This window comes from Podarcis raffonei, chromosome 3, assembly GCF_027172205.1.
Source record: "Podarcis raffonei isolate rPodRaf1 chromosome 3, rPodRaf1.pri, whole genome shotgun sequence".
Taxonomy (NCBI): Eukaryota; Metazoa; Chordata; class Lepidosauria; order Squamata; family Lacertidae; genus Podarcis; species Podarcis raffonei.
The window spans coordinates 123,893,631-123,918,486 of record NC_070604.1 but is presented as its reverse complement, the minus strand read 5'-3'; the positions used below and the strand labels follow the sequence as shown (position 1 = coordinate 123,918,486).

The following is a 24,856-nucleotide window of genomic DNA, read 5'->3' as shown; positions in this document are numbered from 1 at the left end:
TGTCTTTTAAAAATAGGATAGCTGCTTATTTCCTTCACATCTGAAGGGAGGCCGTTCCATAGGGCGGGCGCCACCACCGAGAAGGCCCCCTGCCTGGTTTCCTGAAACCTCACTTCTCGCAATGAGGGAGTATTTTGCAATGTGTTGTGCTAGGTGCTGTATGGTTTTTTTATTGTATTTTTGCAGACAGACCACAGACCACCCAGACAAAGATCTTGGACTGCTGCTTTGGGAGCCCCTCTTCTAAGAAACAAGTCAGGTGGAAGAGAAACCCTCTCTGTGTCATCTGCTTGAAAACCTGCATGGAACCCAACCCAAGAATATCAAGAGGGGTGTGCATTTTACACAAACGGCAAGTGTGTGTTGACTCTTAAAAGTACCAGGGCAGCACAGCTGGTCTTCCCCTTGAAAGCCACACTGCCCCCCCCGCTGTGCTTCTATTCCACTAACATAGAGACCGTCATCCCACTTCTCTGAGTGTTTGTAAAATGCTACGGTTGTAATTCAGCTTGAGACCCAAAGAAGAGTCCTTTTGAATTCCTGTAATCCAGTTTGATAGGCCTCACCTCATTCAGCTGGCGTACTTTTTGCCTACGAGAACTTCTTGCGTCTTGGCGAACCCCTCCGCCTCCACGTTGGGTCAGCCGTTTTACCTCCAAGCCACAGAGAAAATGGGCGGGGCGGGGTGGGAGGTGACCTTCCTGGTTCCTGTGTGCAGAAGCCCCCGCTCTGGGCTCCGAAGCAGGGGCAGCCTTGGCGGAGCTGTGAGGACGTGGCCAGACGCAAGACCACAGATGGCACCTGGCAGGGACTGGCTTCCCCGCCCACTGAAGCTGGGAGAAGCACTCTTGGATGATGAGGAATGGCCATGAGATGCCTGGATTGAACCCTGGGAAAACTCAGGGAGCAGTGAGAGGAAGAACTGGACACCCCAAGGGATTATCGGGAGGAACCTTGCAGTTACAGCTGACAGGCGGAGAGCTGGAAGTGACTTTTATTCATCTCTCTCTCTCTTGCTTTATTCTGTTATTGTTCCTAATCCTTTGCTCTTATCGATCACTTTCATTTTTCTATTTCTTCCTGAAATAGAATTTTATTACTTCCTTTCAATACTCTCAATGTATTTTGGTAAGAACTGCATACAGGTGAAGATGATGGAAAGCTGGTGAAGGAAACCGTATGAGAGGCAGGGAAGGGGAGATTTCCCGGGGGGGGAGGCTGGGGGAATGAAGGGCTGCCCCCAGGTGAGAGCTGGGAGGGCACACCCTTCCCTGTATGGGAGAAAAGTTAGGATATATCAGTGAGAGGGGACCTTATGTTAGGGTATAGTTCCGTTCCACCTTAAAAGGAACAGGCATTACTGTTGTGTGTCACATGCCTGTTTACAGTCCAGCACAGTCTGCTTGGAACTTCCGTTGTATATTGCTTTTGCTATATTGGGTTTTGCTTGGACACGAAGGGAAGCAGACATGTTTTTCCTTTGTTCCTGAACTATGCTGAATAAACGCCTGTAAATAATGCTTACATATGTCTCTGTCCACCACTTCCGTTGTGAGACGTTATTCATTCTGTTGATTAGAGTGTGCCAAGTCTCTAAAGGTCTCAGAGTCTTGTGTCGCTGATTTATGCTGTTCTGAGAACCGGAGTTCGCCCGGCTGCTGGCTGGAGCCACCTGGGGGCCTGCCAAATGCCCCCGTCTCCCCAGACACATCCCAACACCTTATAGTCTTCTAACTCCTTTTCTTCTTTCTCTTTCTTACTATTTTCGGTTTAGAAATTGTTTTGTTTGTTACACTGTGTTGTGAATAGCCTTAATAAAAATTGGGCTCTATAAGAAAGCAAAGACTGCCCCCAGTCGCAAGAGTAACCACGAAAGGGATTAGCCCCACGCTGTGTGGACGGCCCCTTTGGGGTGGGGGGCGAGGCCTGCAGACTGGAGGCACAGAGGCAGCAGACAAGTTCTCGAACCACACAACTTTTATTTTAAATAAAACGCAACACAGATGCAGGCTTTGCACACCGGTGTCTGTGATCAAACAGGCAATGCAAAACGAGGAACAGGCCAAGGCAGAGTTTGTGTGGCAATCTTGTCAAAACAGCATGAACTAAAACCTTGGTGGGCCACAAGTGGGGGGAGCGGGCAAAGGCCTGAGCCCCTCCCAATGGTGGACGTCCCAAGGGCAAGAGGTGGAACTCAAACCAAAAAGATGCTTATGAGAAACAGATGGTTCTGGGGGTCGGGGGGAGAGCTCCTGTCCACCCTTCTCTTCCCAACTGCAAGGCTGCCATGTCCCCGGGTCACCCCCCCCCAATGAAGCTCCTGGCAGAGGAAGGCAGCCGCCTATGAAGCTCTCCTGCCCTCAACCCACCTGATATGTCAGACAAAGCAGCTGGAAAAGTCACATTATCAGCAGCCTCATTAAAGTAACCCCAATAAATAAATATTCCAAGTCCAAGCCCTCCCCTCCTCCCACCCACCCCCCAAATTAGCAAGCCTCCAGTGCTGGGCTTGGCCCCCCCCGGCTCGCACACCCCCAAAACTCCCCCGAGCCAGGAGGGGGTGCCAGAGCTTGGCTCCGCACAAACACAACAGGCAAAGTGCAAGTGAAATCCAGTACGGAAAAATATACAAAGAATTTGTCTCTCAATATAATACAAGGGATCGGGAGCGCTCACACCCAAGACAACTGGAGAAAGAATAAAATTATTCAATAAATAAGGAAGATGGGGTGGGATGGGAGCGGGGCGGGGGGGGGGGCCAGAGCCCGGGGCACCGGACCCAGCATCCTGCCCCACCGCAGGCCTATTTACAGCGCTGGTCTCCTCTCTCTAGGGACGCTTGTTTACCAGGTAGTCGTGGGCTTCCCACGGGATCTGCGGAACGCACAGAAAGCACCGCGGGCCTCTCGGGTCGGTAGAAACCTGTTATAATGTGTGACTGTGCAGGAGGAGGCTGTACAATGCAAAACCGTAAATGTCCATGGCCTGTGAGGAGTGTGGGGCGGTCGGTCATGGTGGGGCAGCGAGCAAGTGCACAAGGGCGGGGGCCCAGCTAGTATTCATCCTGGTCCTCCGGGTGCTGCTCGTCCAGCTCCTCGTCCTCTGGGGGGGCAAAGCCTTCCTGCAAGGACCAGGGAGAAGGAGTGAGACACGGGCGTGGCCAAGTGGGCTCTCCCACCCTCCAGGGCTGCTCCCACCTCCCTCCAAGAGCAGCGGCCAGGGCTGGGGCACGGGCACTGCCCCCCCCGGCTGGCACCCACCTCCGTGGCATACAGGATGCCGATGATGCCTGAGATGATGGGGCTGTTCTCGCTCTCGTGCTCCTGGCAGATCAGCTCAATGTCCCGCAGCTTGCTGAAGTAGAAGTCGCGCTCCTTCTCCAGCCCGTCCACCGTCAGCTTCAGGTCCACCAACTGCCCCCGCCCCGGGGAGAGAAGGGGCAAGGTGAGCCAGGGCCGGCAAGGGGGCGCCCACCCCAGCAGCCCCTCCTGCCGCAGCCGAGAACAAGGCCAAGGGCACGCCCTGCGCAGACCTTGCAGGGAGAAGGGGGAGATACCCTTTGCTCTGGGGAGGCAGCGAAAGGAAGACAAAGGGCTGCTCTTCTTCCCCAGACTCACACAGGTGGGTTTCAAAAAGTTCACACTTAATAATAATAATAATAATAATAATAATAATAATAATAATAATAATATTATTATACCCCACCCATCTGGCTGGGTTTCCCCAGCTACTCTGGGCGGCTTATAGCTTATCTAAAAACATAAAACATCAAGCGTTAAAAACCTCCCGCTACAGGGCTGCCTTCAGATGTCTTCTAAAAGTTGTGTGATTCTTTATCTCCTTGGCATCTGGTGGGAGAGAAGCCCCTCTGCCTTTTGTCCCACGGGCTCAGTCTCAGCTAAGGGGGTGTCAACCCTGGTTGTGGGTTTCTCAGAAGAGGCGTCTGGTTGGCCAAAGTGAGATGGGCCCCCTTTGGCCTGACCCAGAAGCCTCTACTTAGGTTCTTTTCTCCCCCCCCCCCCAATTTGTGTGTGTTTTGAAAAAACACTAATTCTCCTTCAGGTCACCATACTCATGGTAGGTAGGCAAATAAAAATAAAATAAAATGATGATGATGATGTTTTATCGCCACTCTGGGCGACGTCCAACACATAAATATGTAATAAAAGATCAACCACTGAAAAACTTCCTGATACAGGGCTGCCTTCAGGTGTCTTATAAAAGTTGGATGGTTATTTATCTCAATATCTGATGGGAGGGCGTTCCACAGGGAGGGCGCCCCGCCAAGAAGACCCCCTGCCTGGTTCTTTCAGCCTCCCTCCCCACCTCTCTTTGGGCCAGTGAACCCTGAGGGATCCGATATGGGATTGATGGGGCAACTCCCATCTCTTGCGGGGGCGCAGTTAGTGCCAGCACCGTCCGTTAAGAGTTTGGGTGTAATCTTCGACACCTCCCTTTCCATGGAGGCGCAGATTGCAGCTATAACAAAGGCGGCATTTTTCCATCTCCGCCAAGCTAAGCAGTTGGCTCCTTACCTTTCTCGCCCTGACCTAGCCACTGTGATCCACGCGACGGTCACCTCCAGACTGGATTATTGTAACTCGCTCTACGTGGGGCTGCCCTTAAGACTGACCCAGAAACTCCAGCGGGTGCAGAATGCTGCGGCGAGACTCCTTACAGGGTCTTCGCTGCGAGATCACATTCATCCGGTGCTATATCAACTGCACTGGCTCCCGGTGGAGTACAGGATCAGGTTTAAGGTGCTGGTTTTAACCTTTAAAGCCCTATACGGCCTAGGACCCTCGTACCTACGGGACCGCCTCTCCTGGTATGCCCCACAGAGAAACTTACGGTCTTCAAATAAAAACATCTTGAAGGTCCCAGGCCACAAAAAAGTTAGGCTGGCCTCAACTAGAGCCAGGGCTTTTTCGACTGTGGCTCCGACCTGGTGGAACACTCTGTCACAAGAGACTAGGGCCCTGCGGGACTTGACATCTTTCCGCAGGGCCTGCAAGACAGAGCTGTTCCGCCAGGCCTTTGGCCAGGGCACAGCCTGACTCCCTCCCTCGGCAATCTTCGCAGAGCTCTGGCCCAATGGTGGCCAGTGGCTTGAATTTAATTAATTTTATAATGAATGATTTTAGAGTGTTGTTTGTGTTGTACTTTTGTATTGTTTTATTGTTGTTAGCCGCCCTGAGCCCGGCTTCGGCTGGGGAGGGCGGGATATAAATAAAAATTTTTATTATTATTATTATTATCCTGGCTCACTTGCCAAAGACATCTTTGCTCTCCCGGCATCTATCGGTGCGCCTCCGGCCAGAGCCCCCAATTCTCCACACCTCCTGCCTGGAGACTCTCTCCTGCCTTAAAGCAGCACCCTGGAGGCGGCTTGCTTTGGCTTCCCCCGGGCCCCAAGAGCCACGGGGCCAAACGGAGAGGGAGGCTGCATGGCCCCTTTCCCAGCTGCTGGAAGGAAGAGGCAGGCACTGCCGAGACCACCTGGGTGAGTCCAGCTCAGGACAACAGCCAGGGGGCTGCTTCAGGGCATCACAGGCCTGACCCACGTGGCTGGACGGCCCCTTGACCTGCTCTTTAGAGTGGGGTGACTGGTGGGCACTCATTGACCCAGTTTGGATTGACAGTAACAGGGCCCCCCAATATCCAAGTCAGGAAAAGGAGCCTCTGCAAAGCTCAAAGCCCTGCTGCCCCATCCCTGCCCCATAAAGGTAAAGGGAAAGGGACCCCTGACCCTTAGGTCCAGTCGTGGCCGACTCTGGGGTTGCGGCGCTCATCTCGCTTTATTGGCCAAGGGAGCCGGCGTACAGCTTCCGGGTCATGTGGCCAGCAGGACTAAGCCGCTTCTGGTGAACCAGAGCAGCGTACGGAAACGCCGTTTACCTTCCCGCCGGAGCAGTACCTATTGATCTACTTGCACTTTGAGGTGCTTTCGAACTGCTAGATTGGCAGGAGCTGGGACCGAGCAATGGGAGCTCACCCCGTTGCGGGGATTCGAACCGCCGAACTTCTGATCAGCAAGTCCTAGGCTCTGTGGTTTAACCCACAGCGTTACCTGCATCCCCTTCCCTGCCCATACCTGCTGGTTAAGCTCTAGGATCTGGGCATCTGCTTCGCTGCCCCCATTCCGGGCCAAGGGAGGGTTTTTCCGTACAATATTGCTGGGAGCGACGTTCAGCCGGGCCGGATTCTGCAAGTTCTTGGGGCCTGTGGGGGAGGTTCGCTGTGGGACTGTGCAAAGAAGCCAGAGAGATAGAAAGAGAAATGGAAGTTACTCAGGAGTCTCCTAGCACTCAGCCCCGTCTGCTTCTGCCAGGGTGTGTGCCTGAGTGAGGCCTGCAAGAAGACCATGTGCAGCTGGAGCCCCAGAAGTGGATTAGTCAGGGAGAGAGAGGAGGGAGGGAGGGAGGGAGGGAGGGAGGGAGGGAGGGAGGGAGGGGAAATGGCCACTCGGGGTGCAGAGTGTGGGTGGAGGGACTGGCTGAAATCCAGCTCCATGGGTGCTCTGCACCACTGCAGAAAGTGACAAGCTTGGTGGGGGGCCTGGCTCTGGGTCCCCCTTCCTCCTGCCTCCCTGGGAGTCAAGGACATATAATTCTCTCCCCCCCCCCAGAGCAGAGAGGCTTTTCCTCCCGCCATGCCCACCGTCACAGGGCAGCAGCGTCAAGCTACACACATGCAGGGAAGAGCCGTGCCCCAGCCAGCCCCCCAGTGGGTGTTGCTGCCACCGCAGAGCAAAGCAAGCGAGCCCCGCTAGGGAGAGCCATGCAGGGCGGCCCTGGGGACCCCACTCCTCCTTCTGGGCTCATCTCTGGACTCATCACATCAATGCCGGAGCTCGCCCCATTCACCTGGAGCCTGCAATTCACCTGGGGGGGCCCTTCTGTCCCCCTCAAGCGGAAGCTCCAGCAGGAAGGAAGCTGGTTGCTGCAACCAAGGTCAGGCCAACCCTCTGCCACCCTCTGGGCTCCACGGCCTGCTCACCCAGAGCTTCTGTTTGTGTGTGTCCCATTTTGTGACTTAGGTATCCTTCTCCTTGGTTCAGGGAGGGTGTCTGGGGGGCAGGGGGACTTCTTCTATCACCCCTCGTCAGGGTCCCTTCGTCTGGAAAAGGCCAGGGGGAGACCAGGCCCTGGAGAGGGGGGCATCTTCTCCACTAACAGGCCTTGAAAGGTGGAGAGGAAGTGGGCTCTGGGTGCTGCCACCCAGGTTCCAATCTGTAGGAGTGCAAATATCCAGAGTGTGGGGGTGTCAGGTGGGATTGCTATGAGGAATTATGAAATATGGAGCAAGCCATTGTGTCAGCAATGAAAGCATGGCGTTGACTGGGTTTCATTCATTGAGAGTGGTTTCTGATCAAATCCCACAGGCCTCTGCACCTCTGCCATTTGCTTTCTCTACGCCTGACAGGCACGTATAAGCATTCTAGGACACAGACCAGTTGCCGGCTGCTGCATCAGGCATCCTGGGTCATAAAGCTAGAAGGTAGCTTTGATGTAGTTTGTTAATTGTTCACAAGGAGATGGTAAATACTACCTATCCTTCCTCTCCTGTTTACTGCTGTTTATGACCTCCAGAGTTTCCTGAAAGCATTCCTCTTTGCTTCCTGTTTTATTTACTCTGAACTACATATGCATGTTCAGAGTAGTCTTTGTAGTTAACAGGATTTCTTCTGATCTGACTTTGTCCCATGTGGGGTTTTTTGAAATGCTGAGAGGAAATCTGATTGGTTCTTACGAACACTGTGTAAAAAGTGCTTTTGTGAATAAAACCACCTGGGCCAAGGGGTGAGGAGGAAATTATTATACGCACTCCTCCCAGAGTCTTGCTGGTCAAGCCTCGTGTGTATTTTATTAACCAGAGTCTAATCCTTCCTTTGCTCTGGGAACGCCATACCAATCCCCTCTAAAAAGCTGCGGGGTTCCCTGAGCAGCCTTGGGCACACAACCCTCTTCCAGCCTCCCGGGAAGCAGAGAAAGGAAACACGGGACAGGCAAGGACTGCGGAGCCCCCAGACCCAGCCAGCTCTGAGCCTACAAGGGTAGGGCATCAAATGCCTGAGCCCAGGGCATTGTGTGGCTTTGCAGCAGCCACCCCCCTCAACCTGCCTCCTCTGTGAAATGGGCATACGTGGCTCACTCCAAAGGGAGAACAGGAAGGGCTGTGCTCTGCAAGCTTCCGAGGAGGGGGAAGAGCAGCTCTGAGCAGGCCAGGCCTGGGTGCCACAGCCCCCACCCCCAAAGGCAAAGGCGGCTCTGAACGTCTTCCCAGAAGAGCAGCCAGATTCCACAGAGATTCCTGTGTGAGACAGGTTGCAGCATGCAAAGCAGCCAGGCCCCATTCGCTGAAGCACAGCGGCAAGCTGAGAGGGGTCGTTTCCTCGGAGGAAGCAGGCTGAGCCCTGCTGGCACGACCGACCTGCAGGGCGACGCGGACCCACAGGCTAATGCAGTGTTAGGCTGCGCTAACAGAAGAGGAGAGCCCTGGTACAGCAAGAAGCTGCGTCCAGTTCCGGAGGCCAGCTTTTAAGAACGGCGTTGGCAAACTGCAGCAGGTCTGCGGAAGGGGAGCCTGGACTGCTGAGAGGTCTGGAGACCCCGCCTTATGAGAAATGGTTGCAACTCACTCTCTCTACTAAGTCAGGGCACACTGGTTATGTTCGTATTGTGGACTTTTACGAGCAGAAAACCCCTTTGCCAGAACAGTGCCTGGTGGCTACATTTCACAGGCCTGAAGTGGCGACAAGTTTCTCAATCACACTCTTTTCTAAGGTCACCTGGAATCTGAGTTGGTTAGATCTGGAATGCCCAGAGGACTTGTCTCTGCTGTCGGGCCCTGCTTGCTCCCCCTCCTTTCAGACCCGCCTCTGGTTCAATCCTGGGGACGCGCTCCCTGCCTGAATTCCTCCCAGCACAGACCAGCGGGATAAGGCGGCTTCCCGGGTCCTTAGGCTGCACAGCAGGACCCTGCCTCCCACGCCCAGGGAGGTGGGCTCTCCTTCCGCCCTCCCCCCGGTGCCCCAGGAGTTGCCAAGCTGGGTGCCAGGTGCCACGGTCATGCTGGAGGCCGGATCCTGGGGTGCCCGCTGGCTCTAGCGACATTACCTGCAGTGCCAATGGGTTTCTTGAGTTTGTTGAAGATCTGATCACCTGGGTTTGGAGAAGGCGCCACCTCCTGGCCTTGCCTCGCCAGTAGCGGGTTGTACTCCTTCCCATCGTAGTTGGCGTCAAAGAATTTCTTAAACCACTGAATGAACTCAAAGTTGTCCTGGAACTTCCCCTTCACCAACCTCTCCACTGAGATGATCTGCAACAAGTCCAGGAGAGGGGGAAGGAGATCATTAAGAGATACCTGGTCACTCACAGAACCTCAGGGCCAAAAACGTTTGTAGTGATCAGGTGGGATTGCTATGAGGAATTATGAAAAATATGGAGCAAGCCATTTGTGTCCGCAATGAAAGCATTGCATTGACTGGGTGAGCCATTTTGATATGATTTCTGATCAATCCATGCCTCTGCATCTCTGTCCTATTTCTCTGCCTGACAGGCACCTATCAGAATTCTAAACACAGGCCAGTTGCTTCACCAGGCACCCTCAGTACATAAAAATAGGTTAGTTTAACCTTTAGACAGATCTTAAGGGCCAGGAAGAGGGTTCACAAAAAGATGGTAAATACTTCCAGGAGATGGTAAATACTACCCAGCCTTCCTCTCTTGTTTACTGCTGTTTATGACCTCCAGAGTTTCCTAAATCCATTCCTCTAGTCCTGTTTTATTTACTCTCAGTTATGTCTGCATGCTCAGAGTAGTCTTTGTAGTTAACAGGATTTCTTCTGAACTGATTTTGTCCCACGTGGGGTTTTTGAAATGCTCAGAGGAAATCTGATTGGTTCTTACGAACACTGTGTAAAAAGTTCTTTTGTGAATAAAACGACCTGGGCCGAGGGGTGGAGAGGAATTATTATTGGCACTTCCTAAGTCTCGTGTGTATTCTATTAATCAGAATCCAATCCTTCCTTTGCTTTGGGAATGCTACAAACGTTGTTGGTCAAACCCATGGTCTTTATTCATACGGACGAAAATCCCACATGCAAGCCAAGGGTGCCCAGCCTCTGGGAAACGGAGCCAGGGCTGCCAACTGGAGCCAAAGGCTTCCCGTAGACCTCTGCCTCCAGCCCTGACACCCAGCTCCAGGGCCGCGCCAGTGGGAGCCCCAGGCAAGCCCCCTCCCATGCCTCCTCCCTTCCGGAGACCCACCTTGTCCACACCCATTTTCTTGAAGGCAGCCTGCAGCACCTTGAAGTTGTGGATGAACTCGTGCTCCAGCTTGGCCTGGAACTTCACCTTCCTTAGGTGGATGCAGCCCGGAAACAGCATGTCCATGAACTGGCAATAGGCAGCCCCTGCCAAGGGAAAGGGCACAGAAATTGGCTTCTTCCACACAGTCTCTGGACCCCAGCACAGCAGTCAAGGTCCCTGCTTCTCCCTACGCCACAAACCACTGACGGTTCAAGGCTACCCGCACTGCCAGGGCTGCACCACCCCATCGCCGCCCCTTCTGCCCCCCCCCCACTGCCCAGTACCTGAGCACAGCTGCTCGATCTTGGTGTAGTTGAGCTGCAGGGAGTCGTTGACCCACGCAAGCATGTCATGGCGACTCAGGTTCTCGCTCGTCACAGAAGTGGAATATACATTGACGGCCATGCCCCAACTGCAGGAAGAAGGGAGGGAGGTGTTATTCGCCAGGGAGCTTACGGGAGCAAAGCGGTTCCAAGCCCTGCCTCAAAGGCGAGGCCTCAGGTGCCCAGGACGGAGCCCAAGACCTCAGCGCACCAAACACATGTTGCGCCACGAAGCCTCAGCCCCTGATGCTCTACAGCAAGGGCGGCAAACCTGGTTGGCCTGGCAGGCCAAATCTCCATCTCCGCCCCCTGCAGAAACAACATTTGAAAGGGGGCCAGGGCCCACCTCCATCCGTCACCTGATGCCAGGCGATTGCAGAGACGGACCGGGCAGTGGGTTGACCCATGAGAGGGCGGAGGGACCAAGCGGGACTCCACTCCAGCCAGCCAGCCAGGTCTCTCCCTGCCCCACACCGGATGCCACAAGCAATGTCAGGTGTGATTTGGGGAAAGTATTGGAGCTGTAACTTCCTGGCAGCAGATGACAGAACCATGAGACAGGTGTAAAATACTCAAGCAAGAAGGAGAAGGCTTGGTGGGCCAAATCTGGCCCAGAGGCAGGAGGTCCTCTCCCCCCCCCCCCCCGCTTTCCATTACAAATCACATTGGGGGTTTCGGACAAGACTGACTAAAGCCCATCCCAAGGCGAAACGGACAGGGTTCACTTCCATTCCACTCAAACAGCCTCACCCTTGCACCAGAGAAAATGGGGTGGAGGAGCGGAAAAAGAAACTAATTCAGGAGCATCACAATAGCTGCTTCACCCCACAGCTCCCAGACAGGTGGGAGCTTCTCCCCCACCCCAGCAGGAGACTCCCTGGCCTCCACCTGCACGCAGCCCCTCCCCTCCCCACGGTGGCTGAGCCTGCCCTTCACCCAGGCAAAGGCCAAAGGACACCCCCGCCCAAGCTGAGTCAGACTTCAGCTTTCCCCAGCGGCCTTTTTTCAAAGAGGCAGGGAGAAGATGCCAAAAACTTCGCAGCACTTGAGCACAAAGGCAGAAAAGGAGGGTGGGAGCCCGCAAAGTCCAGGGCCCCCAGAGCAAGCTGTGCATGTCAGACTCGCCCTCGGCCCCTCCAGCGGGAGAGAGGCCTCTCTGCCTTTTGCAACGGAAGCTGCTTCTGCAGGGCAGCAAATGGGAGACGCACTGGCAGGCCCTGCCAGGCCCCCCCCTTCTGCCTGCAGGCATCCACTGCGCCACCAGGGGCATCACACTGGCCATTGCACATGGGGGGGGACAGACAAGGAGGAGAGGGATGGGCGCAAGTGAGGGGTCGCTGAACAAAGCCCCCCCCTTCACCTGGACATGTGTCTGGGCCAGCGCCAGCACCAGCCCCACTGGCCACGTGGTTCAAGGAGGGCTGCCCTAGGAAGGGGGCTGGCAAACTCCCAGGCATGTCATAAAGCCCTACCTCCCACCTCCTCAGCCAATCAGGAGGCAGGGCTGACACCATCTCCAGGCACACAGGGGAACCATAGGGAGAAAGCAGGCCTCCCCTCATCCCCTCTGGAACCCCAAAGCAGAGAGGGCACAGACAGAGCAGCCAGCCTCCGGTGCCAGGAAGGACAAAGGGCTGGAGCCCCACTCGGTCCCCCTCCAAGCCGGGAGGGCACCTGGACAGGGTCACCAAGCCAGGGACTCTGCCCCCAGGATCCCTCCAAGGAGGAAGGAAGGCTGATCTGACGCAAGAGGTGGGGGCACTGCTCAGGACTACCGCCCTCTGCCAGGAAAGGGAACTGCGTTGCAGGAGAAGCACTGCCAGGCAGAAAGCTCTCCCATGGACCTCCTGGCTCAGAGCGCTGCTTGGCTTCAGGGCTGTTTCCCTGAGGGGAGCTGGCAGAGACAATGATGCCTATGGGGCGGGTGAATGGACTGGGGAGAGCCTCAGAAGAGCTGGGTGGCTGCGGGATCACCCCAAAGGCTCACCTAGTCCAGCCTCCCCTTTCCCCCAAGGCACAAGGACAAAAGCCCCTCTCCCACCACAGCCTGTCCAGGGAAGCCCCAAAGAGACACAGCCCCCAAAGGCTCCAGGGCCGAAATCTGGTGGGTCTGACGCCAACCCTCCATGCCCCAAGGGAAGCCCCTCTGCTGCCTGAAGCTGCAAGGAGAGCAAATGGAAGCAGGGATGCCAAACGTCCCCCCCCACTGCCCCCACCCCCAGAGAAGTCCCACTGGGCTGGAGAGAGGTGGCTTCTTCTGGGCAGAGGGGGCCCCGTGGGGCAGCTCAGCCCAGCTTCTCCTCTGCCAGCCCAACTCCAATGCTTTGGCTCATGGAAGGGGCACCCCTGGGCAGGGCCTCACCCAGGACTGGCACCAACCTGGCCTTTAGCAAGCACCCTCTTCATCAATTTGGTAAATAAGGGGAGGGGAGGGGCATGGCCCGCCTGAAGGTAGTGCTTGGCCAGAGGAATTCTGCTGACCTCAGCCTTGCAAAGCACAGCAGGAAGGGGCTCCCTCACAACCCCCCCCCCAGGGAGTTTCATTTAACAGCTGATAAGCCGCTTAAGGGCTGCTGGCTCCTCCCCTCCTAATCCCACCCCCAAATGAGTGCCCAAGAAAGCAGGCTTGGCATGGCAGAAGAAAGGCTGGCTTGATTCCTGGGGCTGCATCAGAGGCTCCTTTAATTCTGGGTCCTGATCCACAAATTCCACCCCAGAGTCAGAGGACGTTAACAGAGCGACAGGGCAGGCAGGTGCCCACTGGCTTGGTAAGCAAGAACGTGGGCTTGACCGGTTGAGACGCTGCGCACGTCACAAAGTTGGGTCACGTTCCAAGATACAGGACAGAGCCCGATTTCACAGGGAAGCAGCGCTGCCTGGGCTCCCTTGCACCGTCCAACGCCTTCTCCAAGCTTTTTATGCTGCCCAGGTAAATTGGCTTATCCCTTGACCTCCCCGCAGGCCTGCTAAATCTGGGCATCAGGCCTTTGTGCATGGTCAGCCTCTGACCAAGATGGCACCACGCTGCCTCTGGGAGCCGCACGAAATCAGACAGAATGCTGAGGAAAACACCTTCGAGTCCAGGTATTTGAAGAAATAAGGGCCCTAGAACAGGGGCCAGAAAACTTTTTCAGCCAGTCCACTGTCCCTCAGACCTTGTGGGGGGCCGGACTATTTTTTTTGGGGGGGATGAACGAATTCCTATGCCCCACAAATAACCCAGAGATGCATTTTAAATAAAAGCACACATTCTACTCATGTAAAAACACACTGATTCCCAGACCGTCCGTGAGCTGATCGAAAAGGCGATTGGGCTGGATCCAGCCCCTGGGCCTTAGGTTGCCTAGCCATGACCTAGAAGGAACCACCTTGGCTGAATAGATCCCTCCCTCTCCCAGCCCCCCTTGCCAGAACATTTGTTTTACATTTTATTCTATTACACTGTGCTAATCCTAACTGGAGGAGGGAGTAAAAGAAGCGTTCAAAATTCCCCTTGTTCTAGGTGTGTTTTGCAATGGGGAATTTCATTAATGCGAGCAGTTTCTGAGCTCTGGGCACAGTACTGCGCTTAAGATTTCAGATTCAAACTGCCACTGCTGGAAGGAAAGGAGGACCTTTGTCTGGCTCCCCACTGGAGAAGGGACCCTCATAAGAATATTAGGGGGGTGGGCAGGGGAAATATGGCTTTGGTTTTTGCAGTATTCAGATGAGGACTGGACCATGTGAAAAATGAACATAAGATTTTAGCTGCAGTTCGTTCATTTTCAGCTTTGTGCTCTTGTTATAAAAAAGCGCACTTTTGTGGCGCCCATAACCTCGGTTTAAGGTGCCTTTCAGCTCCTACCTTTCCTGCCTCAGTTTCTAAACCTGGGTAAAAGTGTTATACAGAACAGACTTCCCGACCTCCTCCCTATTCAAAACCCTCATTCTCTAAGTCCTGGGCAAAAATGGAAAGCAACGACCCCCCCCCCCGAACCAAAAGCAGGCAGAGCAACACACACAAGGCAGACTGGAGGGGCTGCATCACCTGCAACTGCCACAAAGATGATGATGATGATAATAATAATACTAAAAAATTATTTATACCCCGCTCTCCCCAGCCAAAGCCGGGCTCAGGGCAGCTAACCAGTAAAATTACAATAAAAACATAATTGGGGGGGGACAATTTAAAATACAGGTTAAAATGCAATTTAAAATGCAGCCTCATTTTAAAAGTAGCCCACAGATCAAAACCATAAGGGGAAGGAAACATAAGGGTCAGACTGAGTCCAGACCAAAGGCCGGGCAGAACAGCTCCGTCTTGCAGGCCCTGCGGAAAGATGTCAAGTTCCGCAGGGCCCTAGTCTCTTGTGACAGAGCGTTCCACCACGTCGGGGCCAATACTGAAAAGGCCCTGGCCCTCATTGAGACCAATCTAACCTCCTTGCGACTTGGGACCTCCAAAGAGTTGTCATTTGTGGACCTTAAGGTCCTCTGCGGGGCATACCAGGAGAGACGGTCCCGTAGGTACGAGGGTCCTAGGCAGCGTAGGGCTTTAAAGGTCAAAACCAGCACCTTCAACCTGACCCTGGACTCCACCGGGAGCCAGTGCAGTTGGTAAAGCACTGGGTGAATGTGATCCCACGATGGGATCTTCCTGTCATCTCCCAATCAGGGAAAGGACCTATGAAAACCTCCTGCAGGTTTTGTGATCTACCCACCACAAACCCTTTGCCCACCCAGGAGTACCAGTGCCCCCCCCCAGGACTGTCCGGTCTAGGCTGATTCCAGAGGCCTCAGCACAGCAACACGTAGCCCAGCTGGGATAGCTCCGTCAGCAGAGCACAAGACGCTTAATCTCATGGTTGTGGGTTCGAGTCCCACAAGATTCCAGCACCGCAGGGGGTTGGACTAGATGACCCTCACAGTCCCTGCCAACTCAACACTTCTATGATTCTGTGATTCTATGACTTTGTAACAGAAGCCCCAGACCCACCTTGACGCCGGCTCTTGAAAGTCCGCCCCTCCGCACCCACCAAAGTCAGGAACTGGGGGGGCAGCTGGGCTGAACAGATCAGATTAAGGGGCTAAATCTGCTTTCACTTTTGCCGGCAAGAGATTGAGTGCTTAATGCACGGCCAACAATGAAAGTCAGGATTAGGAGGGGGGGGCATCTGTCAGGAACCTCCTGCAGCCGCCCCACAGCTTTGTGTTTGGCTGCCCCAAGGAGCGCCGTCTCCCCAGTGTTTTGGGGTGGAGCGATCCTGGCCTCCTTTCCAGAACCGCCTGCCCCTCTTCCCACAGAGCCCCACAGGGCAGACTCTGCTCCAGCTGAGCCATTTTCTTTGTGTCCTGGGACACGCTCCCTCCTGGCCACAGGGCGGGTGGACAAACTAGGCCATCAGCCAATCAGCTCCCTTGGGCAGCTGCAAGGGATGCTGGCATACATATGGCGGGACTTTGGGTGCCATTTGCCAGATGGGAGGGCTCCTCACCCACCCGTCGCCTGGAGGGGGGATTAGAAAAGCAGATTGCGATGCAGGGCAAGGCAGGGAGAACCTCTGCCTGCCCAGGACCCCTTCTGAGTGGGGCCAGGAGAATTGCCCTTGCTTGCCCAAGAAGCTTCTAGCAGGGCCAGCAAGAGGCACAATGAGAGAAGTGGAGGGTCTGCCTCATGCCCCATGACCAAGTGATGTGGGGAGACAAGCACTCATGCTCTGCAAAACAGGGAAGCCATTCCACCCACTGGCCTATGACTCGAATAAGTGAGCCAAGCCACAGGCTCCCAGCAAAGCATTTAACACATCAGCCTGGACTGCTAAGCTGTTTGACCTAGTGGTGGGAATTCCCTCTCCTGAGGGCGGGAATTAGGATGCAGTAGCCAATCCTCCAGTGGGGAAGCCCGCCAAAGGAAATCTCCCAAGGCACCTCATGACACCCTTTGGTCCCTGATTCCCCCCCCCCCCAAGCTGCAATGGGTTGGGGAAGAGAAGCAGAACCACCATCACCCCAGAACAAGAGATCTGGAGCATTTGCAAGAGCAGGACTGTCTGGGACACACAAAGCCCCAGTCAGATGACACCAGGGCTGGCCAAAGACTGATCCAGAGCTGGGAAGACCTTGTCAGGATCCCTGGGATAAACAGCATCTCTCTCTCACACACCCACCAGTGAAAAACCACAGGGGGAAAGGGGACAGAGCTGGCATCTTCCTTAGAAGAAGCTGGATAGCTCAGCTGGTTAGAACATGGTGCTGGTGACACCAAGGTTGCAGGTTCGATCCGCATATGGGATGTTCTGCATCTTCCTACATTGCAGGGGGTTGGTCACATGACTCTCAGGGTCCCTTCCATCTCCACAACGCTGTGATTCTGTGATTCTAAGTCACCTGCGGAAGTCAAAGCTCCCCTGGGCAAGACCTGGTTGTATTGCTGCCAATGCCATGGAACTATTCACCATTGCTATAGGCTTAACTTTTAAATGTGTGCCCCCCACCCAAACACCTTGCCACCATTCTTCCCATTTGCCAAATAAAATGTAGCCCTTAAACTGCCCTGACTGGCACTTTCTCACAGTTTTCCCCCTAGTCAGGCATTTCAGTTCAGCTACTTTGGGCTACTGAAAAAACTCCTGAGTTATTTATTCTGCAGCATGTGAAATGATCCCAGCACACCTTGTGATATGGCTTCCTCTGACGCTCAGCTCGGTGCCGCAGGGGCCAGGAGCGCTGTATCGTTTGGTTGCTGTTGGAGGGTCCCCTTGCTTTATCTGCTGTGCAAGTCAAGAGAGCTGGCCAAATGGGCTGCCTTTCCACTGGCTCTCCAGGGTGGACTTCAGCCATCTCCTGGTTGCACTTAAAGGTGAGCAACGGGCAACACGATGACTGAAGTGCACAAAATGATGCCTGGCCTGTGGAGAAGCAAAGGCTGCTTGCCCCCCCCCTTACCCTGAAGCAGTGGTAGGTAAACAGCAGGCATCCTGATGTTACAGGGCGAGGCTGGCTGGAGCTGATGGGAGTCCCACAGCAACTGGGGGGGGGGGGCCTACAGATTTCCCAGTCCAGCTCCGAAGAGCTTTGCTTTCTTCACAAGGCAGGACACTCTGCCCCTCTGACCTAATTGCCCTTCCAGGCTCCCTGAAACACAAGATGGCACCTTTGTCTCTCAGGGCCCAGAAGCCTCCAGAGCGTTTGGCAGAGAAGAGGCCTTTGCCAGCAACTGGGCCTTTCAATGTGCAGAGCACACAGCCCAGCCCACACGCGCCGTGTCCTTTTGGGACAAGGAAAACAGCATGCCTTGACCCCTTCAACTCTTGGGTGCACTTAGAATGAAGCCGCTGCACAACTTCTGCATCACTCAAGAACGCCTCTTGTGGGGAAGGGTGGTTTAAAGAAAAGAGGGAGGAAAAAGGCCCCAACCCAGGCTGGCTCATGCTTTAAGAGCTGAGTCTGGAAAGCCCAGATGCGGCCAAGGCAGCAGCTGATGAGAGAGGGAGAGGATGGAATTCCTCCAGGGGGCGCCTCCAGCTCCCAACATGGCTCTTAGCACAGGTGATCTTCCTTGGAGCTGCCTGGGCTATTGGGGGCAGGGGGAGAGGGGAGGGGGCAACCACAGCACAAGCCATTGTGGGTGGGATGTGGCACAGGGGAAGGAGGTCAAACACCCCCCCCCACGCTCTCCCTGGGCCACCTACCTGGGAAGGGGACAAGGAATGTGGGCGCCTCTCTGGAGAACTACCAGGCATAGGAGCGCCAGTCGTTCGCCCCTGGATGCCGAAAGGGGAAGCGAGAGAGAAACCCCGCAGGCAGCTGTGCAGAGGGGCAGCAAGCTGGGACTGGGGTCCCAAGGAGAGGCTGTTGGGGAAGGTGCTCTCCGGGCTCAAGGGCCCAGCACTCGCTCTGCACACAAAAGGGTCTAGGATGGCTCCCCAACAGGAGCTCCAGGTCCACAGAGTCCAGCACTTTGTCCCCAACAGCGGCCAGGGTAATGGCGCCAAAAGGCAGAATCTGGCTATTTTCAAACAAAGTCCCAGGCAGCTCAGGTTCACGCTGGGGGTGGCTATGCCCCATTTTAATTCAGCGTTCGGGAAAGGTGTACTGCATCAAAAAACGGAAGGTAATTTTTATTCTTATTTATTTATGATTATTGCTTTGTCAAAAATAAATTATTATGATTTAAGTGGAAAATAATAGTAATAATAATAATAATAATAATAATAATAATAATAATAATAATAATTTATTTATACCCCGCCCATCTGGCTGGGTTTCTCCAGCCACTCTGGGCGGCTTCCAACGGAATATTAAAATACAATAACCTATTAAACATTAAAAGCTTCCCTAAACAAGGCTGCCTTCAGATGTCTTTTAAAGCTAGGATAGCTGCTTATTTCCTTGACATCTGCTGGGAGGGTTTCCACAGGGCGGGCGCCACCACCGAGAAGGCCCTCTTCCTGGTTCCCTGAAGCTTTGCTTCTCGCAATGAAGGAACCGCCAGAAGGCCCTCGGCGCTGGACCTCAGTGTCTGGGCAGAACGATGGGATGAATGGGCCAAGAGCACCTGCATGACTCTGCACCACAGGGGGAGACAGAGAGCCCTCGCCAGCCCCAGTTGCAGCCCCCCTGACCCCTGAGGCTCACAGCCCAAGAGGGACCCCTCCCCACCAAGCTCCTTCCTGGGTCCTCTGGCCCAAGCAGCCTCTGCAGCCGCCTCCTTCCAGGAAGAGGCACCAGTGTGACGTTTCCTGGCCCCTAACTGGCCAACCCTTCAGGAAAGGAGACCCCATAGGCAAAGGCAAGGCGAGCCAGAAGGCCAAAGGCAGGCAGTCCTCCCCATGCAGGCAAAGCCCAGCACAGATGGCAGGTTGAGGGGGGGAAGCAGGAGGAGGAGCCATAGGGAGGGAGGAAGAGGGTGGCCACGTGCATATTTGGACCTGGTGCATCTGCCACAACATCCACCCAGACCGGGTCTTCCTTCACAGCTGCGGGTGGGTTTGAAGTGTTTTGCCCTCTGGATGCAGGCGCCCCCAGGCCCACGAGGGAAAGGGACTGCAAGTTTCAGCCACGCTTGTATAATAATAATAATAATAATAATAATAATAATAATAATAATAATAATTTTTTATTTATACCCCGCCCTTCCTGGTTCAAAAACCCAGCTCAGGGCAGCTAACAACAAATTTAAAACACTTAATTATAAAAGCAGCATAAAATACGGTATAAAAACATGAATAATAAAAGTCAAAAGTCAAAAATCAGTTAGATAATCCCCAGGGCTACCTGGCTGAATTGGTCCTACTTGGGCCAGCGAGGAGGCCAGGGGAGAATTACTGTGGGGTCTCAGAGCGGGTGATCTTAAATAATAAATAAATAAAAGTGGGCCTTGCACAAGCTTCTAGTTTCACTGCAATCCACAAGTCTCGTGTTTTGCCCATGGACTGCACCATGAATTGCTGGTGTAATGGATCATTAACTTACTGCTCATAGTCACTGTCTCCTGCGTCTGACTGGAGAGAGAGCATCAGAGTTGCATGCAGGGAAAAGGGCTTGTTATTTATCTCCCTGTGGAACGCCACCACTTCAGAAGATGCTCAGATCAAGGAGGCGTCAGGTGTACAACACAGGAATGAGTGACTTAAGTAGGGCACCAGTCAAGAGAGTCTTTGGGGGGGGGGCAGCAGAGGAGATTCCAGGCCAGGGGAAGAAAGCAGCGGGGGGGGGGCATGGCTGCAGCAACGCAAACTGCTCCCCGGGGGCCATGTCCCAGCCTGCAACCTGCTTATTTCCAGAGAACTCAAAGTATGCAACAAGCAGTTCACTATTTTAGTCCCACAGCCTGGCCAACAGTTGCTGCTTGGGTCAGCTGTGGCGATGGTTTATTACGTACAACATCACCAACGGCTATGGAATCAGAAAGATGCAGGCTGACCCAAGACTTAGGCAGAACAACCCAAATGCACACACACACACCCCCAACATGGGGCACAACCCACCAGAAAGTTCATGATGTATTGATCATTAACCACGTAAAAAACAGCACCGTACTCTTCCTCAGCCAACGGTACTCTTCCTGCTGGGCTTGCAAAACAGAACTTATCAGAGAATTTGCTCAGTCAGTCTGGCCTGCGCCTCTCGCTCTGCAACCCCTTGACAGCACCCAAAATCCACCACCTAACTGCGCCTCGTCACCTTGGAAATACAGTAGACTGAAGGGCATTCTACACCCATCAAACAGCAATGCTTTCTTGAACCTATCAGCAGTTCTAAGCGGTTGCGGGATTTTTAAAATCCCCCTGAACTGGCTCCCTCCTGACTACTAGTGAGGGCACAGAGGCACAACTGTGTGCTCGGTTTTGCCTGGGCCCAATATGATGATAATAATAATAATAATAATAATAATAATAATAATAATTATTATTATTATTATTATTATTATTATTATTATTATTATTATTATTATAGTTGGTATTTGTTTGTTGTTGTTGTTGTTATTCATACCCTGCCCATCTGGCTGGGTTTCCCCAGCCACTCTGGGCAGCTTCCAACGAAAGATTAGGTAAAGGTAAAGGGACCCCTGACCATTAGGTCCAGTCGTGGCCGACTCTGGGGTTGCGGCGCTCATCTCGCTTTATTGGCCGAGGGAGCCGGCGTACAGCTTCTGGGTCATGTGGCCAGCAGGACTAAGCCGCTTCTGGCGAACCAGAGCAGCACACGGAAAAGCCGTTTACCTTCCCGCTGGAGTGGTACCTATTAATCTACTTGCACTTTGATGTGCTTTTGAAGTGCTAGGTTGGCAGGAGCAGGGACTGAGCAACGGGAGCTCACCCCGTTGCGGGGTCGGACCACCAACCTTCTGATAGGCAAGTCCTAGGCTACGTGGTTTAACCCACAGCGCCACCCGTGGCCCTAACGAAAGATTAAAAATACATTAAAACATCAGTCATTAAAAACTTCCCTAAACAGGGCTGCCTTCATGATGTCTCTTGCTGGAAAATGGAACTGAGAGAATGCTGGAAGCCCACGACAGTGGACGCTCACTACTGAAGGCAGGACTGCACCTTCTCAGGTTGCATACAGCAGCCTTCAGCACAGCTGCAGCCAGCAAGGCCATGCCAGCCTGGGGCTGACTGGAGTCGAAAACATCTAGAAGGAACCAGGTTTGCAAAGGCTGGTGCAAAAGTTACCGTATATTCTGCTTCAAATCAATGTGTTTCTACAGTTGCAACACCAGGAATGCACTCTCATTTAGAGATTACCTCAATTACAAAGGGAATTTTTGGATTTAAAGCCATGATTTAGTGTTGTCTTTTCACCTGGTGATTTAAACCATAGAAATTAGCTGGCCCAACCTGCCCAGGAGTGCTGCTGAGGGATGCTTCACCGGGGGGAGGGGGTGCAATGAGCTGCAGGCGGGGGCTGGCGCTTGTTTGTACTGGACAGCTGCAGCTTGGATCCCATCCTTGCATTTTCTGGGGTTGGAACTCTGCCTGCAATATTCGCAGCTGGTGGCTGGTGTTCTGCCCGCTCTCTCTCTCCCTCTGCCCATGAGAGGCAAATGTCCACACAGTTGCAATGCCCACTTAACAGGCTCTAATTTTTACTCAGTGAGATCAGAAAAGAAGATTGAAATGGAGCAGCCCCAGGTTCCTTTTCCTCCTCCTCCCTCTCGCTTCTCCTGAACTCACAAAGGCACCTCCAGAAGCAGGTCTAAATAAGGCACCTAAATCCCAGCAAAGTTTAGACAGTCACCAAATCTCATTTTAAGATGGGATTAGAGCCCCAAAAGGCCCTGGCGAGGGGAACACAGGTCAAGTGAGTGGCAGTCCTGCTAGGACACAGCCATCGCCCACAGCCCTCGCCAGCCCCCTCCCTCTACCGACCCAACATGCAAGCTGAACTCTGGCTCCACAGGCGGCCTAGGAGGGCACAGAAGCCAGATGAAGGCAAGCTGTGCCAGGGCACATAGAGGCAACTGGGACAGAGCAGGGAAAGAGAAAGGACTGACTGGCGGACCAGTATACCTGAAGGAGCGTCTCCACCCCATCGTTCTGCCCGGACACTGAGGTCCAGCTCTGAGGGCCTTCTGGCGGTTTCCTCCCTGCGAGAAGTGAGGTTACAGGGAACCAGACAGAGAGCCTTCTCGGTGGTGGCGCCCGCCCTGTGGAACACCCTCCCACCAGATGTCAAAGAGAACAACAACTACCAGACTTTTAGAAGACATCTGAAGGCAGCCCTCTTTAGGGAAGCTTTGAATGTTTGATGTATTACGGTATTTTAATATTTTGTTGGAAGCCGCTCAAAGTGGCTGGGGAAGCCCAGCCAGATAGGTGGGGTATAAATAATAAATTATTATTATTATTATTATTATTATTATTATTATTATTATTACTACTCCGTGGACATCTGCTGGGAACTTTTCGCCATCTTAGCGAGATGGATTATGAAAGACAGGCAGCTTGGCTTGTCAAGTGTGCTGAGGCCCAAGATGCTCCTAGACTCCTTGTGTTGCTTTCAAGAGCCGAGCACGACTGCTTCCCCGCCGGAAGGTTCTGCTTAGCCACGATGCCAGCTTTGGGAGCGCTGGCTCTGGGAGACGGCCTAATCTCCCTGCTGAATCCCGTCCCAACCTGCGCAGCAGCACTGCACCCGCCTGCCGCCAGCTCAGCAGAGGGGGAGCTCACAAAGGCCCAGTGGCTCCCTCTGGGTGCCCCTCAGCCGAGACCTCCCAGCTGGAAAGTTCCAGGCCTTTCTTTCGGGCCAGTCATCCCATTGTGTGCCTAGTCCTGCTTATTCGAGTCCCAAGGCAGAAGCATTCAGAGGGGGGCTTTAGGGAGCCATCTGCATGCAAAGAGCAAATGTGTTCTAACAGGGGAAACCAAGCAGAAGTAGGCAGCGTGCCAAGCGCCAAGCGCCCGGGACAGACTCAGCTCCAGCACTGGGCTGGAAGAGAAAGAAGGGAACACAACAGCTCTGGGTCTCAGAGAGAGGCCTCACTGCCACCGCCACAGTTTTTCTCAGCGGCCTCCTGGCTTGGGGGGCCAGAGAGACTGCCTTCCATCGACCAGTGGAAGAGGCTGCCATTGCGCCCAGGGAGGAGACCTCTGCGGATCCCCAGAACCACCAGGATCAAACAAGAAGCCCTGCTCTGAAGCAGCCAACTGACCGCTTGCTTAGCGCTGTGATACTACCTCTGTCCATAAGGAGGCAGGCAGAGCCCCAACCACCGTATTTGAAACTGCTATTAGTTGAAGAGTGGAAGCCAGCAATGGGACTCACCCTTCTCTTCTTCCCAGGCAGATCCCCCCAAAACCCCTCCCCACACCCACTCTAGAAGTTCTCCAACTCCCCAGAGCAGATTGGGGTGGGCAGGCAGGGTGGCAGGCGGGAGGAAATGAAAGGAAACCGGCTTCCGCTTGTGTCCAGACATGGATGGACCAAGTCCTGGGCGGGCACCTGAAGCTCACAGTGCACACTCCACTCCTTTCTGCTGGGCAAGGGAGCACAGCTCCATGCTCCTCCTCAAGGCTACCAAACACAGACATATGCAAACCAAGGAAAAAACAGGCATGTTGCCAGGGTGGACTTGATTTAAATCACTAGTCAGTAAAACTTGATTTAAATCTTTTTTTACAGAAAGACTAATTCTTGCTGGTATTATATTAATATTTACAACCAGATGAAACTGTAGTTTTTACAGTTATATAAAAAATTACTGATTTGGTTATACTATCAGAAATACATAGACAGATAATTATGAAATTATTGTGAGGTTTAATAAGTTAACTGTTTACATTTGAACAACTTTTCTGCAGTACTTAAGTGGAAGGAGAAAAATAATCATTTCCTTAATAACAATTTAAACAATTTATTTACTAAAATAATATTATAGCATATGTATCTATGTTTGTTAGCTGATGTGGTTAAACAATTTAATTTTATCCAGCCTGCACACTGCTGCACCATACAAGGCAATGCACATTGTCCTGGCCTCCTCAAGGGTCCCTGGAGGTGCTGGGCCTTGGCTGGACACAGCTCTCCTACTCGCTGGAGGCTGAAACCCCTGAGCTTCCTCCCAGAGACCCACAACCTGCTCGTGTGAGGGGCTCCAAGAACACCACCAGCTGCCCTCTGACCAGGTCACACCATTGGTCCATCTAGAACAGGACTGCCCATGCTGACCGGCAGGGTCTCTCCATGGAACATTCCCAATCCTGCCTAGAGATACCAAGGACTGACCTGGGCATT

At 53.5% G+C, this 24,856-nt stretch overlaps 1 protein-coding gene across 4 annotated transcripts in view; it reads right to left on the bottom strand.

The window, feature by feature from the left end:
* Positions 1–1,959: 1,959 nt before the first annotated feature.
* Positions 1,960–24,856, bottom strand: part of MAPRE3 (microtubule associated protein RP/EB family member 3) — a 73,137-nt gene continuing 50,240 nt past the window's right edge. For 2 of the 4 annotated variants that reach the window (XM_053383886.1, XM_053383884.1), the window contains 6 exons: positions 10,598–10,725; positions 10,272–10,417; positions 9,120–9,321; positions 6,095–6,246; positions 3,261–3,413; positions 1,960–3,121 (listed from right to left, as the gene is read on the bottom strand). In XM_053383886.1, the coding sequence (XP_053239861.1) occupies positions 3,053–3,121; positions 3,261–3,413; positions 6,095–6,246; positions 9,120–9,321; positions 10,272–10,417; positions 10,598–10,718 (843 nt within the window). In that variant the 5' untranslated portion in view covers positions 10,719–10,725 and the 3' untranslated portion in view covers positions 1,960–3,052. Of the gene's footprint in view, positions 3,122–3,260; positions 3,414–6,094; positions 6,247–9,119; positions 9,322–10,271; positions 10,418–10,597; positions 10,726–11,996; positions 12,016–24,856 lie in introns of those variants that run through there. The other 2 variants (XM_053383885.1, XM_053383887.1) reach the window with 2 other exon arrangements.